This window comes from Mirounga angustirostris, unplaced genomic scaffold (assembly GCF_029215605.1).
Source record: "Mirounga angustirostris isolate CCGP_5_RB_7025 unplaced genomic scaffold, mMirAng1.0.hap1 SCAF_4, whole genome shotgun sequence".
NCBI classification, from domain to species: Eukaryota; Metazoa; Chordata; class Mammalia; order Carnivora; family Phocidae; genus Mirounga; species Mirounga angustirostris.
Genome location: NW_026991712.1, coordinates 184,184,539 through 184,208,721, shown reverse-complemented (window position 1 = coordinate 184,208,721; position 24,183 = coordinate 184,184,539). Strand labels below are relative to the sequence as shown.

Here is a 24,183-nt window from a genome sequence, read left to right as displayed (position 1 = left end):
CAGTCTGGCGAGTGGGTGGGGGGGTGTGTATTTGGGTGATTCCCTAATGCTTGACTGTAATATCCTTCAGATAATGCCTGATAATACCACATCAGAGGTCTGAGAGTCTAACATACCATGCTTTTTTAAGTAACGTGGGGCTTGAACTCGCAACCTTGAGATCAAGAGTTGAACGCTCCACGAACTGAGCCAGTCAGGCGCACCTACTGCAACATTTTAAACCCCTACTGTGCATGCCCCAAGCTTGTAATGTTGCACACCACAGTGCTCCCAAGCACCCACTCTATGTCGCATCCTTTCATGAAAGCTCTTTATTGAACTGTCTATCGGGACTCCTTGGAAACTGACTGACTGTGGTATTTGGAAGAGGTCAGCACTCAGAACAGGGCTCTTCACCTTTTTTGTGCCATGGGCACTTTTGGCAGTCTGGAGAAGCCTAAACTCTTCTAAAAATGGTTTTAAATGCCTAAAATAAAATCTATGGGATTACAAATAAAACCAGTCATATTGAAATCTACTTATCAAAACATTAAAAAATGTAAATACACATACTTTATTAGCATGTTAAATAACAAGGTCACAGAGGGGTTTTTGTTGGTTCGGGGGTGCTGTTTTGTTTTCTTTTATAATACAAGCTCCGATTATAAACTCTCGGAGGGCGAGGACAGTGATTTATCCAACACTCCATCACCACAGCACTGTGCAGCCTGGTTCAGGGCCCAAGGCTGACCCACTGAATCCTGTAAGATGTATGCCAGGCTCCCAGGCTGGCCGGCCTTCTCCCTACCCTCAGCCCAGATCCTACAGGGCCTGACTCTCCCTGGGCTTTCCCAGTGCCTAGGACTGGGCCTGGTAGGCAAGATTTGTAGGCTCAGAGTCTGCAAACTGGGATGTGTAGACACGAAACAGACCCAAATGGTTCTAAGGGAATTCATTTCCAAACCTTCTGCTTTCAGAGGTTTTCCTTCCTAAAGTCACCTGATAACATTCACCTGCCTGAGAGTGCACTCCTGTGAGAAAGGAACCCTTCTTTCACCTCCCCTCTCACAAAGACCTTCCCCTCACAGTACAAAGGCATCCCTCTCCCATCTGGAATGCTACTGGCAGCACGGCCCCTGATGTAGAAACTCCAGTGCACCAAACAAAGGATCAATTCAAAACACTGATGTTGGTGTTGACACAGTGACTAACTCTAAGGTCATGATAAGAAAGCCTTATGCAAGTCAGGTACCTTCTCATTCTTTGCTTTCAACAAAATTGAAGGAGGATCTAATGGAGGTGTCAAATGATAGATTATTACAAACCAAGTCGGATGATCGATTATATTTTTGGCATTGTTACGGAAGGAATTCAAATTATTGAGTGACACTGTAACAAAACTATTACTCCCATCTGCTTATTCATGCAAAAAAGGTTTGTGAGTGCTTGTATCTACAAATACATGAAAAATAAGAACAAAAACTAGTGCAGAACACAGCCTCATTATAACAATAAGTAATATTCATCCAAGAATTAATGCCCTTAAAAAACTGAATCCAGGGGCGCCTGGGTGCTCAGTCGATTGGGCGTCTGCCTTCGGCTCAGGTCATGATCTCATGGGTCCTGGGATCAAGCCCCACATCGGGCTCCCTGCTCAGAGGGGAGTCTACTTCTCCCTCTCCCTCTGCCTCCTCCCCGCTGCTCATGCTGTCTCTGTCAAATGAATACACAAAACCTTTTAACAAACAAATAAACCCTGAATCCATCTTATTTCCAACAAATATTAAACAAAAAGTAAAATTTTATCATTTATAAGATCTTGTTTTGATCAACTGTATACTAATAATTATTATAACATAATTGGAGAGAATTTCCCTTTTAACACTTAGAGCTTTGTTGCTAAAGGAAATAAACAATATGTACATGTCTTTTGATACACACACTTTTTGTTGCAAGGCATAGTGAAGGGGTGATCTGACAACAGACTCCCAAGCAGGAAATGCTTTTTTTTTTCTTTGTAAAGATTTATTTACTTTTATTGGGGGGGGTGAGATGGGGGTAGAGAGAGAGAGAGAGAAAGCACCTGCACAGAGGAGAGGAGCAAACGGAGAGGGAGAGAAACTTTAGCAGACTTCCACACTGAGTGTGGAGCCTGACACAGGGCCCAATCCCAGGTCCCCGAGATCACAACCTGAGCTGAAACCAAGAGTCGGATGCTGAACAGACTGAGCCACCCAGGCACCCCAGGAAATGCTTTATATTAAGAATAAAATCTATGGGGCAATAGATTGAAGAAAAGTTACTAGTTATAGAAGTTAAAGGAGGGCAAGGAAAGATAGAATGTAAAATTTTACTGCTAAAAAGAGACCATGTATTTTTAGAATAGATGATAATGGGTATAAATCGAGATGGTATTCAAAATGCTCTGGATAGATTTAAGAGCGATATAACAGTCTCATTTTCAATGTCACTATTTATATGTTAAAAATTACATCCTTCTCAGGAGAAAGGTATATGCCAATTTAATCTTGGGAGGAAGCATATGGTTTTTAAAGCAAGATTCTTTTAGGAGCTTCATGGGAAAGAGAGTTTTGTTTTGTTTTTTTGTGGTTTTTTGTTTGTTTGTTTTGTTTTTAACTTTGTACCTACAAGGAAAAAGATGCAGGAATTCTGGAGAATGCCAACAATGCTTCCACATCTCAGCTAGATTTATTACATTCTGGTTTTACCTAACCGAACCAAACCAGAGCCACTAAAAACGCCTTCCAGGACGAAGACAGATCACACCACTACAGACCCTGTGCTGTGTAATGTTATTCCACCAAGGTAAAGACCATTCTTTATTTGCATTCTAAGGAACTGGTTATGGCACTTCTCTGCCCAAGACAGATGGAGAGCTCAAACTCCTCGGTGTGCATATTCAAGCATCCAGAATCTCCATTCTAGCACTAAAGCTTCAGCACCCACCACCCTCAAGTGTGTGGATTAGAAAATGTGTTAAAAAGGAGTCTGAGGTTTCATTCCAGCTCATGGGGAGACAGTGCTGTGTGAAAGGTCCACAATGAACACAAGAAGGCAGGGGCAGCACCTGCGCTGCATACAGATCCCCAGAACCGATCACGACTGCCCCAGACTCAACTAGAGCCAGGTCCCTGCTGCTCCCTGAACATGTCCCACACTCCTCACACCTCAGTGATTCATTACACAATATTGTGTCTGGGCATCCTGTGCAAGGTCACTATGGAGCTATTCTTGGGCTGGTGGCTCTGATTCACTCACCACTGGTATGACCCTGAACAACTTTATTTACTATCTCATATCTATGTTTTGTCATCCTTCTCTGTGCTTCTATCTTTCTGTGCACCCCATCATGGAACTTCCCACATCCTGCCCAACACTAGGTTCTGGGCACCCAAGTCCATCACTGCCAAGAGGGTCTCTCTCCTTGAGGTCGGGTGGTTCTGTCTGGTGCACCTGTCAGAGAGACCTCTGCGTGTATAAGAAGGCATTTGATAAATATTTCTTCAAAGACGATTCCTATTCCTATTACCAGTACCTGAGCCTTTGAGGGCCAGCAAAGACCTAATTATTTAATTAATATTCTCATTTCTGAGAGGATCAAGGACTTGCCCAGGGTACAGCAGCTGGTCGAAAGCACAGATTCAACCAGAAACAGGTTTACCAACATTTTTGTTTTCTACCACCAAACTTTAACTACATTACTAGTAGGTGGTTGTCTACAAACAGATGAGGAGTCATCTGAGAAAAGTAGAAGTGAAGGGAGAGGGTAGAAAGAAAAAAAAGGAGAAGAAACTAGAGTTTCTTGGTTTTGAGCAAATCACGAATGAAAAATAACAGGCACAATGGCAGCAAACATTCAGAGGAAACCTGAAGTTTCTTTCCCTTGGTTGACCTGAGAGGAGCCCTCAGGCTCTCTCTGAGGCAGGCAGAAGAGCCAGATGGCCCGACTACAGGCCGCCAGGGTTGGTGGGACTTCTCAACACAGTCTAGGATGGCTAATAGTGGGAGAATTCTTGTGGCCTAATAAAGGATGAAAGAAATGTTCTTTACAATGAGGAAATGAATCATCTACTCATCAAGTTCCTTCATGTCCCTTTTTTTTTCTTTTTGGCTTGAGGCTCTCAGGCCTTTTTGATAAAACACATTATACTAAGAAGCACTGAAGAAAACAAAACTGTAGTGACATCTACAGGGGACTCCACGGCCTAGACAGAGCCTCCTTTTCGGTTTACCACAGTTTCTCCCAGCTCTCGTCTCACCACAGACAATATACACCCAAAGCTGCTCTAAGATTATCAGCAAACGTTTTACAAGAACCAGATCCTTCTCTTCTAATCTGTCCCCTGAACTAAAAGGTCATGAAGAAGCTTTAGAGAATCTTTTTGGCATTTAGAAATATTCTATTATTGTGTCTCCGCATACTGGAAAATGCACAACTATGCATGAGAAATGAATAAACCTCTAGTTAGCTACATGATTTTGCTTCCAAGCAAAGTTCCCACCTGTCCTTTCAGCCAAATTCAGTTTGCTCTAAGCTCTCAAAAGTTCCTGAGTCCTGAAGGCATTTATCTATCTGCTCCCGACAAGTAACAGATTATGGGAAACTGAGACATGACCCCAAAAATCACCAGATGTGGGCTAAGTAATTTGAATTATTAGAAAAACACATATCACTCTTGATTAACTGGCTTGAATTATCAGGGATCCCATTTGTCCAGACTTACTTAGAAGAACAGTAACATGGAATGAGAAGCTGCTGCTAACCGAAGAAGGCAGCTCCACAGCCCCACAGCCCCTACCCTGCTAAGAGTCTCCTTGAGTGTTACTGACTTATCCTCTTCATAGCATCTATCTGGATTACCTTATTTACATTAATTGGTTTGTCTGTGCTTCCCACTAGAACACAAGCTCCATGAGAATAGTATGTCCAACATTATTTTTATCTCCAAGACTTAGCATCTAGGACACAGTTAAATGCTTAACACTTGTGGAGTGACTGAGGAAACAAACAGCACAATATATTCTGAAGCCAACATTCCCATCTGAAATCTTAAATTCTAAATATTGTTCTATTCACAAAATCCTGCTTCCTCACCACTTGCCTCCATCTTCAGCCTCTACATGTTAATCCAATTCAACTCAGCTTAGCATCTAGTGAGCCATGCTGAGGAGTGAACACTCTAAGAGATGGATCAGCCCTCAAGAAGCACACCATGTAGCAGGGCCACACAGAGGGGTCTCAGTCTCCCCAGCCATGGGACCTAAAATGATCATCGATAACCACAAATTTCCTTCCCACCCCTTCCCGTTACTCCCATCCCGATGTCTACTTCTGGCTATGGACACCTCACCTTAGCCACTCCCCACTGGCCCAGCATACTGTGTCCTCTAGAGACCTATTATCTTCTCATTCCCTTGTTCCCTTTTCTCTGTTCTCCAGATGCCCGCATGCCCAAAGCCCTCCCCGAGCCCCTCAGCATCCTCACATCATGATCCATACAACATCCCTCAAAACCCCTCCAATAACTTTAAAAAAAAATTTTTATTAGCATATAATGTATTATTTATTTCAGGGATACAGGTCTGTGATTCATCAGTCTTACACAATTCACAGCGCTCACCATAGCACATACCCCCCCCCCAGTGTCCATCACCCAGCCACCCCATCCCTCCCACCCCCCTCCACTCCAGCAACCCTCAGTTTGTTTCCTGAGATTAAGGGTCTCTTATGGTTTGTCTTCCTCTCTGGTTTCATCTTGTTTCATTTCTCCCTCCCTTCCCCTATGGTCCTCTGTCTTGCTTCTCAAATTCCTCATATCAGTGAGATCATATGATACTTGTCTTTCTCTGATTGACTTATTTCGTTTAGCATAATACCCTCTATTCCCTCCACGTCGTTGCAAATGGCAAGATTTCATTTTTTTGATGGCTGAGTAGTATACCATTGTATATATATATACCACATCTTCTTTATCCATTCATCTGTTGATGGACATCTAGGCTCTTTCCATAGTTTGGCTGTTATGGACATTGCAAAACCCCTCCAATAATAACCAGAGGTTTAGTTTCGTGTGCATCCTCTGATTCCAACGGTGACTACCTGTCACACCACATCATCGACCATCTCCAGCTGCTTTTCCTCCGACCACCTCCAGCTGCTTTTCCTTGTCATGGAATCAACCAAACAAGCCAGTCTCCCTCCCCCTTATTCAGTGATCCTACATCTAGTTAAAAGTCCCTTTCTCTATCCTATCTTTTTCTTTTTTAAAAGATTTTACTTATTTACTTAAGAGAGAGAGGGAGAGCTAGAGAGAGAGAGAGAGAGAGAGAGAAGGGGCAGGGGGAGGGGCAGAGGGAGAGGGAGAAGCAGACTCCCTGCTGAGCAGGGAGCCGGATGTGAGGCTGGATCCCAGGACCCTGGGATCATGACCTGAGCCAAAGGCAGACACGTAACCAACTGAGCCACCCAGGCATCCCTCTATCCTGTCTTTTGACAGTACTCTCGGGAACATGAAAATCTTGCCCTGAGCCCTTCTAATATGGTTTGCAGCCACAGCCCTCAGTGCCCGTTATTCCAACCTAGCCACCCATTTATGTTTGGGCATCCCTGAAAACATCTAAGATATAAAACTAGAAATGTTCTTATTTACTACTGTACCACCACCATTAATCCCACAAAATCTCTTCTTCTTGATTGTGCCCGATAGCCCTTTGACTCTTCTACCACCTCTACCTGGTTCCCCAAGTTCGGTATGCAGCCTGGGACTCACTACCAGTTATTTCAACAGTGTAATCGATGCTACTAGACATGCCTCAGCATCCTGACCTTGTACCAATTTCCTTCCTCAATCTTTCAACTGAGTTATGTCAAAGACAGCCCCAGTCCGATCACTGCCCATATTCAAAAAATATGTAGTTACTCCTCATATCCTACTGAGTTAAATATAATGTTTAACAAAGTAAACAATATAGAGTCCAACCCCTTCTCCAGCCTTTTCTCACTTTGTCACTTTGTCCATCCCTATGCCTCTCGACGTAAGAATTCCCCCAAGAGTCTCTTCTCACTCTGCACTGCTGTCCCTGGCAACTTATCAGACCTTGGCTCTACCACTTACTAGCTGAGACCCTGAGCAAACTAATTACCCACTTCAAGCCCAGTTTCCTCAACTGTGAGCTTGCTCTTGTAGACTAGAAATCTTTCCTATCTTTAGATCTTTGTTTCTAATGGCAGGATTCACCTGCATCTTCTTAAATCACTGCAAATTAACACAAACTCTCCTATTCTCCCCTAAAGCAAGTATTTCTCCTGATGTCAGATTTTGTTAATACTACCACCAGCCTCCTCCCTTGTACCAAAACACAGAATCTGAATTGTATTTCTCCACTTTTTCCTTGCTTCCCCACCCCCACCTCCAATCAGCTGGGCGTCTCTAGAGATACCATTGGTACAGCAAGGTAGGAGCTGGGCTCTAGAGCCAGGGGGCTAGACTGGAAAGCAGACTCTACAAATCACTCTGTGACACGTCAGTAAATGAGTCCATTCATGGTGTGTGCTCAGAACAGCACCTGGCACAGAATAAAGGTCTTATGATTGCTCCATAAATTCTCAATTTTAGTTGCTTCTCTCACTTCACCTTCCCTCTACCTCAGTTCTTCTCAACCTTGACTGGGTATTAGAACCCAACGCCCTGGTCATATCCCAGATGAATCAAATCAGAATCTTGGGGAGGGGTGCCTGGGTGGTTCAGTCAGTTGGGCGTCAGATTCTTAAATTTGCTCAGGTCATGATCCTCAGGGTCATGGAATCGAGCCCCACATAGGGCTCCACGCTGGGTGTGGAGCCTGCTCAGGATTCTCTCTCTCCCTCTCCTCCTCCTCCCTCCCCTCCCTACTGCCAGCTCACTTGCGCGCACGCTCTCTCTCTCTCAAAAAGAAAGAATCTCGGGGTGGATTCCAAGTCTCTGTTTTGTGTGTGTGCGCGCACGCACGCATGCACAAGCACACACCAAAGTTCCCTGTGTGATTCCAGTGTGCAACCAAGGTTGAGAATAGCTGCTATAAGAGCTTCTCTCTAAGTTCAACATCTCTCACTAGGACCACAGTCCTTAGCCTGGAACATGGATGCCTGGGTCCCACCCCCGAGATTCTGATCCAACCGGTCTGGAGTGCAGTCTGAACACAGGGACATTTTAAAGTTTTCCTGGTGATTCTAACGTGTAGTCAGGTTTCAGAACCGCTGATTTCCTTCTCTACCCACTTTACCACCCATGTTACTGCCAGATTAATCTTCAATTATGGCCCCAGTCCTATCATTCCCCACATTTGAAAGTGTGTAATTATTCCTTATTTTCTATTAAATTAAACATAAACTTCTCTTCCCATAAAGAGTGGGTGGCTTTGAATCAGTCAGCTATCTCAGACACTCCTCCACCCATAACTTCATTCAAACTGATCAACTGGCTATTAACCAACCACCCATATTCTTTTATGCCTTTGTTCTTCCATTAACCTTGATCCAATGTGCCTGGCAAAATCCTATCCATCCTTCAGGGTTCCTCTCGAGTAACAGCTCTTCCTCAGAGCGCTTCCTGATCTCCCTGTCCAACAGCAACACTTCAGCCCTGCGTCCCCGGTGGACCCCAGGCCAACGTCAGGAGTAGAAGAGGCACTCAAAAAGTTTCCAATAGTGTGGCTGCCATCTCCTGTCTAGATTGCCTGTGGCGACAACATCCAACTCAAGTGCTCATGTACACCCACTGCCAAAATAAGTCAAGGATGCCACTCTGCCAGGCAATTATCAAGGTCAGTGGGGACTCCTGCAGAAATCTTAGCAGTTAAAGAACAAATGTAGTTTCTTTGTCTCAAGTCAGCGATAAGCTCCCTTTTTTCTGGATGAGGAACTAATATTATTTTCTAACCTCATTTCTAAAACACGAAGCTTAACTAACAACAGTAGGAACAGAAGGTTCTAGAGGATGAATTACAACAGTAAACACGGGATATAAAGGGGCCTCATAAGCATCCAGCAGAACCTTCCACAGAATAGGTATGGAAAGGCAATGGAATTAAGTTCAATAGAAAGTGGGGGGAAAAGTCCACTCCCCACCATGTAACATTTTTTAAGGAAAATCTAAAGTTGGTTATCCAGAAAAAGGCAATAATGTTTGGTTTTGAACTATAAAAGTCCATCACTCTTTTTGTCAAGATACTCCTTTGAAGGAGAGTGCCTCACTTACACATGCATATCCTCCTAGCAATGGAATTCTGCAGTGCCTGAGATTATTTCAAACCAGTGAAGGACAATATGGTATGATGCTTACTGACTCCTCTAAATGTGTGAGCAACTGAATGATCCATCTGAAAGTTTGCCTTTTAAAAGCAAGATAATGTAAGTGGATCCTTGGGACGTTTGACAGGGGTTTTAGAGAGCGAGCCTGGTGGGGGGAGAATGTGAGCAGATTATAAAGTCAGAGAGTTCTAAGGAGGGAGACGCACTACCAGGGTCAGGCTGTTCTCGGGTCAAAAACTTGGAAAGAAGACAAAGAAGTTGGACTGTCTCAAAGGATAATCAGAAAATAATTTTCTAACTTTTGTTCCTGCTTAAGGATTGGAGAATTTCATTTTCATGGACTGGAATGAGAGGGAGAATCCCAAATATTCAGAGTCTATCCCAACTTTAAGCTGCTTTGGGAATCTGGAACAGCTTTGTCTGATGAAATCAAGAATCCCAAGTGGTGTTCTGCTGGGAACACAGGAATGGGAATCACAGACCAAGAGCCCAGGGCCTTCTACAAGCAAAGCTATTTTATTTTAAGATTAATGTTGGGGGCGCCTGGGTGGCTCAGTCGTTAAGTGTTTGCCTTCAGCTCAGGTCATGATCCCAGGGTCCTGGGATCGAGCCCCGCATCACATCGGGCTCCCTGCTCAGCGGGAAGCCTGCTTCTCCCTCTCCCACTCCCCTGCTTGTGTTCCCTCTCGCTGTGTCTCTCTCTGTCAAATAAATAAATAAAATCTTAAAAAAAAAAAGAATTTTAAAAACAGATTAATGTAGGATGGCTTTTGGGTCCAGGTTAACTGGCTCCTCAAATCTATGCTTAGTAACACCTTGTTAAAATTCATTCTCTAAAACAACTCTTTCAAAAATGGATAACCAAGCCTGCTTAGCTAGCTATGTTACCCTAATTAATTAGAGGCCCTAGAAGGAAAAAGAAAAAGACTAATTTAGGCTGAACGTGCCTGTTTGGAAAGTGGCTTATTAGCAAATAGGTAACACCTGCAAAGACTTCAGGAACAGTGGCTCCCAGAGAAGATTCAGGGCTCTTGAGAGGAGAAAAGGGACTGAAATAACACAGAGAAGAGCTGCTGGTGATGGATTGTCCTTCCCTCTGGCTCTGGGATAGCCTGTAAGACTTGTTAAACACGCATGTCTGCAGTCCAGAGGTTTTATTTTATTACTGCTGATAGGAAAGATTAGAAAAACTAGAAAAAGATTATAAAAATAAATAATCAAAACCGACAAATGAGCTGCAAGGGGAAACCAAGAACTCTTAGTTAGCACTAGGGCACATAAGTGTGTGGGCATAAATGCTTTCAAATTTCTTAAAAAGAGATGATTTCATTAGCTGTAGATAAGACATCAGCCCAGTTTTCTACGCGGGCAGTGAAAGGGATGGGTGGCTGCAGACAGGGACTGGCTTCAGATCCAGGTTTCCTGTCAAACACACCTGCCGGCCATGGCAAAGTTTGTCCTTTCCCCCTGCCTTCTCCTTCCTTGAGGTCCCAAAAGTGGCTGCCAGCCTGAGGGCCGTCGTCCCAGGCCTGCAGTTTTGGGTTGGCATTCTCTCTGTACCCCACCCCACCCCAGCAAGACTTCCAGAGAGGAGAGAGAAGGGTGTGATGACTTATCCTCTTTCATTCCCCCAGAGTTCAAGTGCACTGCACTTCAGTAGCACTCTTCATGCCCTTGGACAGCAGAGCCACTCAGGACAGTGGACAGTGGCAACAAAGCTGCAAATATTCAGCACGGCCCAGACATGCTCCTATTTCCAGGACAGAGATCTTCCTAGTGTTCTCTGAACACTGAATAAAAGGATCCAGAATGACAGTATACACTTAAAAAAACAAAACAGGCTCTAGACATATACTTTAAATATTAAATACAGTGTTGGTAGACTTTTTAGGCCACATGGTGTACTATCAGCCATCCTGCTCCATTCTCTTACTGTTTGGTTCTTTTTTTTTTTTAAGACTTTACTTATTTATTTGAGAGAGAGACAGAGAGAGAAAGAGAACGAGAACGGGTGGGGGAGGACCGGAGGGAGAGGGACAAGCAGACTCCGTGCTGAGTGCAGATCCGGATGCGGGGCTCGATCCCACGACCCTGAGATCATGACCTGAGCCGAAATCAAATGCTGGACACTTAACCAACTCAGACACCTGGGCACCCTGCTTGGTTCTTGTTTTACTTGCAACTTTGCTTTGCTCCTTCCTTAGTTCCTCGGTATATATTTATTTGATAGTTCTTCTATTTCCTATTGCTGGGATTAACTACATGGGATCCAGCCCTTTAAGAGGGAAGAAATATCCCAAAAGTGACCCAATAGCGGAAGCACCCTAAAGGTTTGGAGGAAACCTGAGGAAAGGTCTGTTACCCACATACCACAGTCACAAAAAAGATGGCCCCAAACAACCAGACAGCTTTAAGAAAGAGATTTGCAAATAGGTGGTCTGCTTTCAAACGCATGATGGGTCGTGAGGGAAGGCTGGTTAGACTAACTCCGGGCCATCTACTGAGGCTTCTTCCTTCTATTTCTCGTCGTTGCTCACTCTCCCACAGCAGAACATGGCAACCACACACATCAACAAGTATGAAGTGATGCTGACAAAGAGTGAGATTTTTCTATTGGAGTCTAGAAAATAAAACCACAGACAACTGGAAGGGGTTGGCTGCTGCTTCCAAGGGAAGCTCTTGAGAAGAAAAGAACAGGGCAGTGTCCAGTCAATTTTTGGGGAGTTGGAGCGAGCACTGGCCCTGAGCAGGCAGAAGGAACCCCCTGAAGCAGCAGCATCTGAGCTCAAGCTCAGCCAAAGGGGCCAAGTCCACTGAAGTGATGTGAGGACTTGGGGGACGAAACAACCTCTACTAGGCTTCTCTTCTATCCAAACCAGTCAAAAGTCTTTTCTGATTATCCACCATACTCCTGGCCCTGGGCTCTGTTCTGGAGATACAAGAAGAATTAAACTATAGTCCCTGACCTTGAGACTTCCTAGTCTAATGTGGAAGCCCCCAGAGAAACTCGCCGTCACGGCCCAGCAAGGCAGACCCCCACACTCTCTAGCACACAGCTAACACACTGTATATGTTACTTGGTGATCCTGTTTTAATCTATCTTCCCCACTGGAGCACCAGCACATAAAACGGTGTCTGGCAGAGTGCTGTGTTGGTGCTGTATAAACATCTGTGGAATGACTGGATGAACGAATTTCAACCAGTTACCTAAAATCAGAAACTGAATAAGCAACTTGGTAAATGACACGAAGGGTCATCCTTTGTTCATGTTCACAAAGGATGGACAAGCAGGCTTGTCATCTGCAAGCCCAACACCAAATGCAAGAAATACAGAGCCGGACAAATAGACATGGGTCTGAACTCTAAGCTGGTGAGGCCAACTGCGAGACTTTTTCCTTTAGGACCACCAAACACACTCTGCTTTCCAACACCTCAGCACTTTGCTTTATGTATGTGGAAAATGAACTAGAATTCACCCATATGAAGCACTTTGGAAAAACGTCTTAAAGCAAGTTCTGAAACATTAGTCGAAAGTGTCACTTAACAATATGCAGGGTGGTGGAGGAAGAAGAATAACAAAACACTACTAGGAAATATTTAAAAATGTGCTGGCACTCCAGTGAAGGGGGCAATCAGGAGGCTACTGAGGCCATTATTATTTCTACTTAAGAGAGACTTTAGGATGAGAGATGATGGACTCTGAAAAACAAACTGAGGGTTCTAGAGGGGAGGGGGTGGGAGGATGGGTTAGCCTGGTGATGGGTATTGAGGAGGGCACATTCTGCATGGAGCACTGGGTGTTATGCACAAACAATGAATCATGGAACACTACATCTAAAACTAATGATGTAAGGTATGGGGATTAACATAAGAAAATAAATAAATAAATAAATAAATAAATAAATAAATAAATAAATAAATAAATAAGAAGAGAGACTTTAGGTTTTAGACGCAAGTATTCCAGGGAAGAGGAGACAGTTCAAAATGAGTTACTTCCTTTCATTGTAGGGTTCCTTTTCTTTTTAAGCTTCCTATTTCCTTCCCCCAACACCGAACTCCAGTGACCAGGCTGATAGTATGTTTCATCATACACAGAATGTTCCATGCATACACATTAAAATGGACTCCAGCTCTGTTGCTAAGAAACTGCAGAAGGAAAGGGTTTTCTATCCTCTTCATTTATAAAATAACCACTTTGTCTATGGGAGAACAAATGCAATCTCTCAAGTCCCCTTGTGTCTTGTTCTCATTTTTTTAAACGCAGAGAAAGATGATGGAGGGCGGCTGAAAGTGTATGCTATCTCCATTTGTTTTACACGCCCTTGAAAATGAGATGGAAAACATGGTTTCAATAATCCACCGCTGTAGTGCTTATTAATCTTTCAAGCTGAAGATTCTCCCCAATGCTCCCCCACTTCAAGCAAAAATGAAAAATGTCCCCTAAAAATTGCTCTTTGATTTTAAAAGATTATCCTAAGCAGTGAAGAATAATTTAGGGAATGCCTATATTCAGTGTGGGGTTACTTCCCAGGTCTCTGTGCTACTCCACAGCACCCCAAGGCCTGAAAAGGGACAGGTACACAAACATTTGCACACACATGGAGCCCAAAGAACAGCACAACTTACTGCTGGCTTTAAACAAAAATACCTAACATCAGGCTAGGGGATAAGGAACTTGAGAAACATATGGGTTAAAGAAAATGCGAAAAAGAACGACCTTATTTAGAAAAACAGGCATACCACCTTCTTTGACCACAGTTTACAGAGGAAGCCTAGAAAGCAATAAAGCCATGTATGTGAAAGGCAAGGTCACTGCTGAATTTGTAGATTTAACCCAGAGGCAACTTCTATTAACATGAAATACTGAAATAAATTTTTGAAATCTCTTTCTTCTTCTTCTTTTTTTTTTTTTTAAAGATTTATTTATTTGACACACAGAGAGAGACAGCTAGAGAGGAAACACAAGCAGGGGGAGCGGAAGAGGGAGAAGCAGGCTCCTGGCTGAGCAGGGAGCCCGATGCGGGGCTCGATGCGGGGCTCGATCCCAGGACCCTGGGATCATGACCTGAGCCGAAGGCAGACGCTTAATGACTGAGCCACCCAGGCACCCCGAAATCTCTCTTTCTAATGCTTGGCCTATCTCATTTACTAAAGGATTTTAAAATACATTTCTCTTTACCGGTTATTATGCAGTAGACCATTTCTGCAAACTGACAAAATTGATTGCCTGACACCAATCTTCTGAACATATAATTGATTTTTAATTCACTGTCTCATTGTCAAATGGACTTGACAATAAACTCCACTCTATTCACACTATCGACTTGTTTAAAAAAGGGTTTGATTCAAAGGCTAATGGGCGTCAATCATGGGAAAAATAATCCAATTTCATTAATACTTGAAGCATTACACAAATTTACCTGTATCTACATTTTCCTCTTTATTTATTTATTCTTAAAGATTTTATTTTTTAAAGTAATCTCTATACCCAATGTGGGACTCAAATTTACAACCCCGAGATCAAGAGTCACTTGTTCTTCCAAATCAGCCAGCCGGGCACCCCTACATTTTCCTCTCTTAACACTAAAGGACTGATTTTTGCCATGGACCATAAGAACACATAACATGAGTAATATGTGTATTACTTATGTATAAATAAATAATATGCCAATATTTTATACTTCTCTTACCTTTCCTATTCTCATATCTCAGAATTAAGTTATTCCTATGAGGCAGTACTAATGAACTTAAAATTAGAGGAAGGGTAATAAATTGAGAGAAAAAGCTACTTCAATTCTATTTAAAATTTACTAAATGCCTATTACATGTTGCACTAAATCCAGTATTATCTCTATTTCGGGTTCCAGGTGAACCATAAACATTCTCAAATTAAGATTTCTTACAAAAGTGAGAATTTCAATATGATTCAATTTACATAAGATTACAAATACATCAACCAATATAGGTACATGAACAAAGACATGAAGAGAGCTTGAAACCAGGCATGTGAGATGGTAGTGAGGTTTCAACCCTCCTTTAATGTTTTCATAATGATATTCCAACAACAGAGAAGAGTCACATAAAATTTACAAAAGAAGAAAAAATGAATGGGTTCGTATTAGATGACCTACAGGATCTTCCTATCACCCATATTTTTTTGAATGACTATATAAAATGCTCAACAACTCTGGAAATCTGACCATTCCTAAAAATCAGTATCATATAATTAAGGCTTCCCCTATATTGAAAATATAAAATTTAAAACTAAACCCCAAGATTATGGACACCTTAAAACTCACAGGATTGTAACTACAGGCTGAGGGCAGCTGGCTCTCTTCCCCCTTGCCGTTGTTTCCATCTCTGCTTTCACCTCCACAACCTCCTGCTGCTATTGGACCTTAACTTTGGTTTTGCTGTGGATTCCATTTTCTATAGCTGCCACACAAACAGTAAATAAAATTCACTGTATTTTTGCCCCACTAAGCAGCTCTGTCTTCTGGCACATCCAGATGCCTGGCTTAAAAAGAGTGAACAATGAAAACAATGTTTTCTCGAGCAGACATTCCAAAAAGGGCCTAACAAAGGCATCTGAAGATGATGCTGGGAGACACCATGCAGACAGCTGGTGTGTCCCGTGGAAGTAATTCCCTGACCAGCCACACGGGTTCATTGGTTTACAAATATTCAGAAAATTAGTTTGCCATGTCATGTCAATTTTGAAAGAAGGATTTTCATTTATATTTATGATAATGCTGAGCTTTAAACTGAAGGAGAGTTTAGAGGTTTTAAAATACATGCATTTGTAAATCCGTGTACATGGCCAACCAAAGTCGGATAAACTAGCTATGGATAAAAATTTTATAGAGAGTATTTATATCTATGTTGTTCACTCAATGTATTACATCAAAATTGGTACAAAACATTTAAAGGGAAAACATATTTCCAGATAAAAGTTACAGTTACCCACAATGAAATGGAATGAATGCTCTGCGAGAATACCATAAGCAACAAAACCTTTTACCTTATGGAACACCTGGAATTTTGCTGAAAGCTACTTCAACACGAAAATAATTTCCAAAACAAACACAGCCAAGTGGATGGGAAGCAAAGGGTGAAGTGCACGGCTCAGTGGAGCACCCGATCTTACAACCTTGCAAGTCAGGCCAAACTCCCCACGGAAAATGCAGGCCCTGAATTTTAAAGGGAATTCAATTAGCATCCCCAGTATTTCCGTATCAACAGCTGAATGCTAATTAAGAGCACAGCATCAAGCAGCAGCGGAATCCCAGTGCAATAAGCAACAGCACGGCGGCAGCAAATGCGACCTTCAGCTCACATGCATAAATAAGCAGAATTAATAACTACCCGAGCACGGGAGGGTGACTCAATCTGTTTCGATTAGGTGCAGTTCAGCCTGGGGCCTTTGTGTTATATTTAAATGTGTTCATCATGTTTAATTAAAAACCTAATAATCTAGAGTTTCTTTTACTTTTTCTTTTCTTTTTTGTTTAAAGTTCTGATCAGTATTTTTCTCCTCTTTCTCTCCATAAGTTCTACTGATTTAAGTGGCTTCCTGAAATGGAATAATATTTTTAGCATAATGTAAGTGAAACTGGCTGTCAGAACAACTCCCAGATGCGGCAGCCAGCCATCTACTTTGGCTCCATCCAACTGACCTAGCATTTCTTCGAAACGGCCTCTCTGATCTGACCCAGTGTATTTAGCCTGAGAGACCGCCTTGAGCTAGCTACCAACGTGTTTCTCAGTCATTCCACTAAAGCAGAGTTCAACTGCCAGTTTCTGGCCTAGAATTTGCAGAAAACTGCCACAAACCTGGCATCCATTCCACAAGATTTAAAGTGTCTCAGCCCCAAAGAAACTTCAGTAAGAAATACCACATCTATATACACACACAAGCTGTCAAAGGAATCACTGAGAGAAAATGTAAAATGAAAGGCCTCCCACTGTGTCATTTTGAGGCCTAAAATCTCAAGAATTAGTGATTATCTGAAAGACCTAGGATGAAGAAGTTGGGTGGTGTTATCATTAATAATATGGGAATTTTTTTCCAAAAGTAAAACTTCTAAGGTCAGCTTGGGTGCATGTAAAAGTTTTTCTCTGATGCATAATTATTAACTACTACAAGTTTTAAAATGCTAGATTGAGGGGCACCTGGGTGACTCAGTCGCTTAAGCGTCTGCCTTCAGCTCAGGGGGGAGTCTGCTTCTCCCTCTCCCTCTGCCGTTCCCCCTGCTTGTGCTCTCTCTGTCTCTCTCTCTTAAATGAATAAATAAAATCTTTTAAAATAAAAATTAAAAAAATAAAATGCTAGATTGAGGACAATCGTAATTACGGTAAAGAATCCTTAAAAACAGTAATCTTAAAGAGTTGTCAGTATCTTTCAAATCCCTCTTAGACAACATTATTCTCTACCAGACACTATTCTCACCATCAGTTAAGTCCTCACTCTTAAGAAGTTTACCAACTAGGAGGGCAATCAACTTGGAAATAAAGCTGTGAGGAACAGAGCTGGTGATGGCAGCAGGAGAAAGCAAGGGGCAGGCTGCCAACAAACACGGCAAGCAGCAGAAGCAGCTCAGAAGAGGGCGCGATCGTGGCAGGCTGGGCCCAGGAACTGTGCTGAACCTTGTGGCGTGCTGAGGGTTTGGCCTGGCAGCATCGGGAGAGACTCGTCTGGTCAGGGAGCGGTGCACCTGCTGGGGCCAGGGCGGCACAGGCTGCCTGCTCAGAGCACGGCGGGGGGGTTCACGCTGGCGGGTGCTCATTCCACCAACCCTGGCACGCCTGTGGAGTATTCAGTTCATATAAACACAAAGAAAAACAACCTTGTCGACGTTGCTGCAGTTTGAGCAAACTGATATACTGGAGGCAATGATGCTTAAAAATAACTAAAATGTTATTTGGGGGGGTGGGGAGGAAGGGGAGGTAGGCCCGTGTACTCATTTTAGTTGGGACACACTTGTGCTTTGCTTATTCCTGTGATTCCTGGGATGAGAAAATGTGGGGAATTCAACCAAAGGGGCCACATATACACAGCAGGTTACGTTCTCACGCCAAAACCAGCCCAAGGCAGAGGCCCATGAGTTTCTACACCGGGTTGCCACATAAAGCTAGTCAAAGATTTGACTTGGATACGTTCATGAGAAGCTGCCTTCAGCCTATCAATTATTCAATCCGTCTTTCTCATTCACTGTTCAGGTTTAGAAAGTGAAGCTGAACTTCCTATAAATAAGGGAAGCATTTGATCCCTGTGCTCTGCAAGGACTGGATGAGTGCCAGCACATGTCTCCAGTCTCCGACCAAAAGAAGCAAACATGACAAAAATGAGCCCGAATGACAAGGATTTATGCAGTTAAGGATCATTACCATGTCCTCGGAATGTGCAGCACTGTGGAGTCGAGCTTCGCTTTTCAAAAGCAAGCCAGGCCTTTTCGGATGTGCGAGGCTCCCCCTTCCGCCTTGCTCCAAATCCCCAAGCAGCAGCAGCAGGGCCACAGACCACACTGCGCCCAAGAGAAGCAAGTGTTGCAGGAAAAGGAAGGCGGCTTCTTTTAAGTGGGAGTCCTTAATCCCAGAGGACAGGCCTCGGGAGAAAGCACAGGGAGCTCCTGGCTGCCGAGGAGCCGCGACGTGAAGGCAAGGGAAGGCCGAGAAGGGCGCCTGGCGGGGCCCCTGGGTGACGGCCTTTCACACACTCCTTCCATCCTCTCTACCTCCTCACATCTTTCTTCCACCAAGGCTGTTTGAGGAATCTTAAATTTTTATCAAAACTCTCCTCTCCTTCTCACAAAAATGGATCCACAGTGAAAAACGACATCTATCTGACTTGACAAAACAAATCTCACATTTTTACGCTGGCACTGTCTCAAAAATAACATACGTTTAAGAAGTTTCCAACTCTTTAATGATCATGTAAAGTTTTTAAATGTTTAATTTCAAAACAACAGCACCAACTTCCTCATGCATCTGATCAGCTGCAAGCGTTAACGGACTCCTGAAAAAGCTCTCTCCTACACCAAACCTTCAGGGGTCGCTTCGGTCCCTCCCTGCGGCCTCCTAGTCCGCTTCTCCCCCTCCCATTTGCCACCCCCAACACGGCCTTTCCTCAAACCCAACCTCTTGTCTCTGGCTCCAGTGTGCACCCAGGATCTCACCACTTCTCCCCAGCACTGCTGCCGTGCTCTTCAGTCCCTGGCCTCGGGCCTGGAAGCTCCCAAAGCCCCGAAAGCCCACTTGTGACTCAGGGGCCAGAGTGTGCCCTACTAGCAGATCAAGTCACCCCTCTGCTCAGAATCTGCCCATACAGAGCAAAGAGCAAGGTGCCGACCCTGGGTCCGCAGGCCACACATGATCCACTGCCTGCCGTCCCCACCCGCCTCCAGACACATTCCTGCCTACCTCTTGACCATGCCAGGGCCCAGACTTCTCTTCCCCTGGCATGCTTTCACCTTAGGGCCCCTGATCCAAAAGGCTCGCCTCTGCACTAAGGTCTCTGATCAAATGGTTCTTACCAGGCCTTTCCTCAGCCCCTTACAAAAGCCAGCACCTCACCCAGTTTATTCTCCATCCTCATTACCTACTCTATTTTCCTTAGCACACATATGTACCACCACTTGACGTATATTGATTTACAGATGGTCTCTCCTCTTAAAACATAAGCCTTGTGAGGCGGGACCTTCTGTTCTTGATATGGCTCCTAACACAGCACCTGGCACACAGTAAGTACTTAATAAATACTGCCGGCTGAAAAAATGAAAGAGCAAAATCAGGAAAGCACACAGTTTCTAAACACTCTTTGTTAGCATATTTTAAAATATCAGCAACGAACTTACAATCGATATGTCTATCAGTGCCAGCCTTCATCTTAATTTCTTTCAACCTAAAGGGCAAATGTCAAGCAGTAATACTCAGACACAAGACTGTATTTGCAAAAGCACAAGTAATCTGTAAGTCTTTTATGGCAATACCTTTCAGAAGTCACAAGATGGGGATGTAGCTTCATGAGCACTCGGTCTGCTGGGACAGGAATCCATGGGTATTCAAATCTGTATTTGTGGGCACATATCTTATCTCCCCAACTTCTTTGATGGGCCATAATGATAGAATGAATATGTAAGATCCACTGTATTTATATAATCAGGTCTATGCTTCCTACAAGTCACTGGCTCCACTCTAGGATATGTATCAACTGGTTTAAAAATGCTTGTGTCTTAAAATAGGGAGGTATCAAAAGCTGGCTTGCTAAAACCAGCCAACCAACACTACCAATCTCTTTTCTCTTTCCATGAAACCTGAGAAAATCCTTCCCACTAAGCTTACTAAGATCAAGTCTCTCTGTATAATTATGATGCTTGAAGGCTCTTTCCTTGGACTAATGGATACCACAGACATTCCCCGGAGGAGGGAGGGAGGGAACGCACTTGAGAAGCAAACAGCCCAGTGACCCGGCCACAAGGCCACTCCCATCTGCACTCACCACTTCATCCTCCGTCCAGCACTTTTCGATCAGCTTGGGCACAGGCTTCTTTACCAGGCGCTGCAGGGCTTTGCCAGCGTCATAGCCACTTTCATGTAGCTAAAACAACAACAACAATTTCAGTTAGTGAGGTGTGCCAAATAACAGATCTGGAAGCTCATCAATAAAAGAGAAACCCTGCATTTGTTCCAACAGAAGAATCATGGAATGGGCACGTTCGTCAGCAAGAGAATTTGTTCTCCTCCAATCGCCCCCCGGCCCCAGTTCCAGCTGTTCTGGGAAAGGGAGGCAGGTAAGGTAGAGAACATTTTGGGAAGAACAGGAATAGGATTCAGAACAACAGTAACAAACACTTACTGAACGTTCGGCCGGGCACAATGGTGAGCACAATCCGTGTACTCATTATCTCTCCTAATCCTGTGAGGAAGGTATTTTCTCATTTAAGCTTATGGGGTAGGAACTACAGTCACCCCATTTTATGGATGAGGAAACTGAGGCATAGAAAGGTCAAACAAAGGTGCTCAGCACACTAAACCAGCAGGTGGTAAAGCCAGACTCCAGCTAGTGTGATTCCCACCCACTCTTGTCCCATTCCCCACCAAAACAGTTCGAAGACCTACTGAATTATATTACCCTTTAGCATTTCTGAAGTCTTTCAGCTGTAGTAATTTCACTAAAAAAAATTTCAAGTACCTAAACTTTAAGAGCTTTTTAACAAAACTCTTTAACAGTATACTAGCAGTACATGTGAATAAAGATGCTGGTTTATCTACACACTCCTTCTAGGAGCCTTCTCTCTCATCAAAGGTAATAAACTTCCTCCACTTCATATCTTTTCCAACCCCAGGCAGTGCCTGACACCACTCAGCCTCTCTATCTTGCAAAGACATTCCTTTCTTGGTTCATGTGACCCCAATCCCCTTCTAGTTCCAGAGTTTCAACTTGCAGACGATGGAATGAAGTAGCAGACAGAAAGATCCTCTTGCTTACTGTGGCTGTCCCTCCAAAATTCTCACTGGAAATCTGGCTCTCCTTTACAGATCTAGTACTCTGGCACAAGAATCCATTTTGGCTAAGACCCTATCTCCAGCGCCTAACACAGTCCGTAGCGTATGGAGATCTAACAGAAATACTGGTTAAATTAATAAATAAATGCCTTCAACTATTGTCCCTTTGTAAACTCCACCCAAATCTAAATCTCAGCTGATGTGAATTCATTTGACCTTAAGCTGACTAAGTGCCTATTGCATTCCAGGCAATGTACTAGACCCTGGGCATACAGCGGTGAACAAAACAGGCAAAGGCATCCCTGCTCTCATGGAGCGGACCTTCCAATCTTCTCACCTGTGCTTCAATCCCTTATTTGAACAATGCACCAGCATCAGTTGCAAACTCAGAAATAAGGTCCAAACCTTAGTAAGCCACGGTTTTTATTTCCAGGAAACTCGCAAACTCCTAGGGATGTGTTGTAGGGACACAATATATATGAGATGACAAGATTGAGCAGATCATAGTAATTGTTCCTACCTAGGTGTTAAGTAAAGAGCTACAGACTCACAAGAGGAGAGAGTGCTGTGTTTCCCCTCTTTAGTAGAAGACTCATAAGAAGGATGTGCAGATTGCCTTCCTAGCAACTGCTACAGACCCAGGGCGGGGCATATAGTAAGCCTGCGGTAAATATTTGTTGAATAAATTAAAATAGTATTTGAAACATACACAGCAAGTCCCTCTTCTAATTCAACTGCTATTAGAAGGGATATCACAAATATCCATTTTCATTGCTCATTCAGAGAAACAGAAAGTATTAAAAATTAAAATTTCCTGAGTATTCTCACTGTTTGGAGGACCCCAATTTATTTTAAATCCAGGTCTAAGGAAGTCCAGGTTAAATATTAACTGTAACAATAAGTCACTACCTTAAAACAAAACAAAAACCTACAGCAACAGTCAATGCTCGATTCTGTTTTGATGATGGTACAATGTGTGTCTGTGTGTGTGTTTAGGGGGTGTATGTACTGAATATGAATGCTAGATATTAACTTGTAGATTTTCATAACATTCATCATTAGACTTTAAAAAAAATAATATACCATAAATACCATACTAAATAAATACTAAAGTGTTTGAAAACTGTCCAATCTAGACTTATTTCCGCAGTATAAAAAGATGAAAATAAAGTTAGATTTTCAAACTTTGCCCAATATCCAGACCAAGCAGGTATTGTCAAGGTCTATAATACAATAAGAATCTAAAATATGAGCTTAATGACATGGACTAGAACTGAATAAAAGAAAAAATTGCATGCCTATTTAATTTTTTTAGGAGCACATATTTTAGTGATAATTTGAAATCAATTCAAGTTGATCAAATCATAACTTCTTAATAAAAAGCTTATGGAAAATTAACATTTCTTAAGAGGTAATTATAGTATATGGGGTAATTATGAAGAACGTGATAAAAAACCATGGACTGTGGAGCCAGACTATCTGGATTCAAATTCTAGCTCTATTACTTACTAGTGTGGGACATCAGGCAAGTTACTTAACCTCTCTGGAACTTAATGCTGTCATCTTTAAAAATGAGTATAATAATAACATCTACCTCTTAGGGTATTATAAGAATAACGTTAGAAAACACATGTAAATTGTTTAGAACTGCACCTGGCACATAATATGCTAAATGAGTATTAGCAATTTCTTTTTTAAAGGAAAAAGAAAAAAAATAAAGGAAGCAGTCTCTACTCAATTTTCATCGATTTTCTAGATTAGATAGTAGCCTTTCCAGAGAGGGGGGAAAAAAACTGTTAAACTATAAACAAAACCACTTATGTTTCACATAATTACTCATGTTAATAGTTTTTGAAATTTGACTAAAACACTGGTAAAGTTCACAGAAAAAAATTTAAAATTTAACATCTTACATGGCTGGATAGGAAATTACTCATAAGAACATAAGGCCTGTTCCAAAAGTGTACTGCTGAATGAAGTTAAATCAAATGTCATCAATCCCTGTGCCATTCCTGACTTTTGGTGAACCAAGCTTTGAATAGGAGCTGCAAGAAATGTTCTGAATAATTTGCTGAACTTTTGGTTTATTAGAAAAGCTGCCCAGTGCGTGCATGGCGCCCTCAGTTAAATTTCTAGTGAGCTGCTTCTTTGTCCCCTAAACATACCCTGGCGTTCACACTTCCTTCACAATCTTCATTTCACATCACATTGTCCCCTGAAGAAGCTGTTGCAATGTGTGTGTGGTAACCTGGGCTTCCTTCTGCTACTCTGTTCTCTAAATACTGGGTAATTCCCTCCTTTCATTTGATCCACTGTCTGCCCCTCCTCTTAAAATATTCCTGTTCCTGACCTTTCCATGATATAAACCCAATAAATATTTAGTGTCTACT

At 42.8% G+C, this 24,183-nt stretch overlaps 1 protein-coding gene across 10 annotated transcripts in view; it reads right to left on the bottom strand.

Moving 5' to 3' along the window:
- Nucleotides 1-24,183, bottom strand: part of RERE (arginine-glutamic acid dipeptide repeats) — a 427,124-nt gene that overhangs the window by 72,721 nt on the left and 330,220 nt on the right. For all 10 annotated transcript variants that reach the window (XM_064589979.1, XM_054513156.2, XM_054513158.2 and 7 more), the window contains one exon: nt 20,787-20,885. In XM_064589979.1, the coding sequence (XP_064446049.1) occupies nt 20,787-20,885 (99 nt within the window). The remainder of the gene's footprint in view (nt 1-20,786; nt 20,886-24,183) is intronic.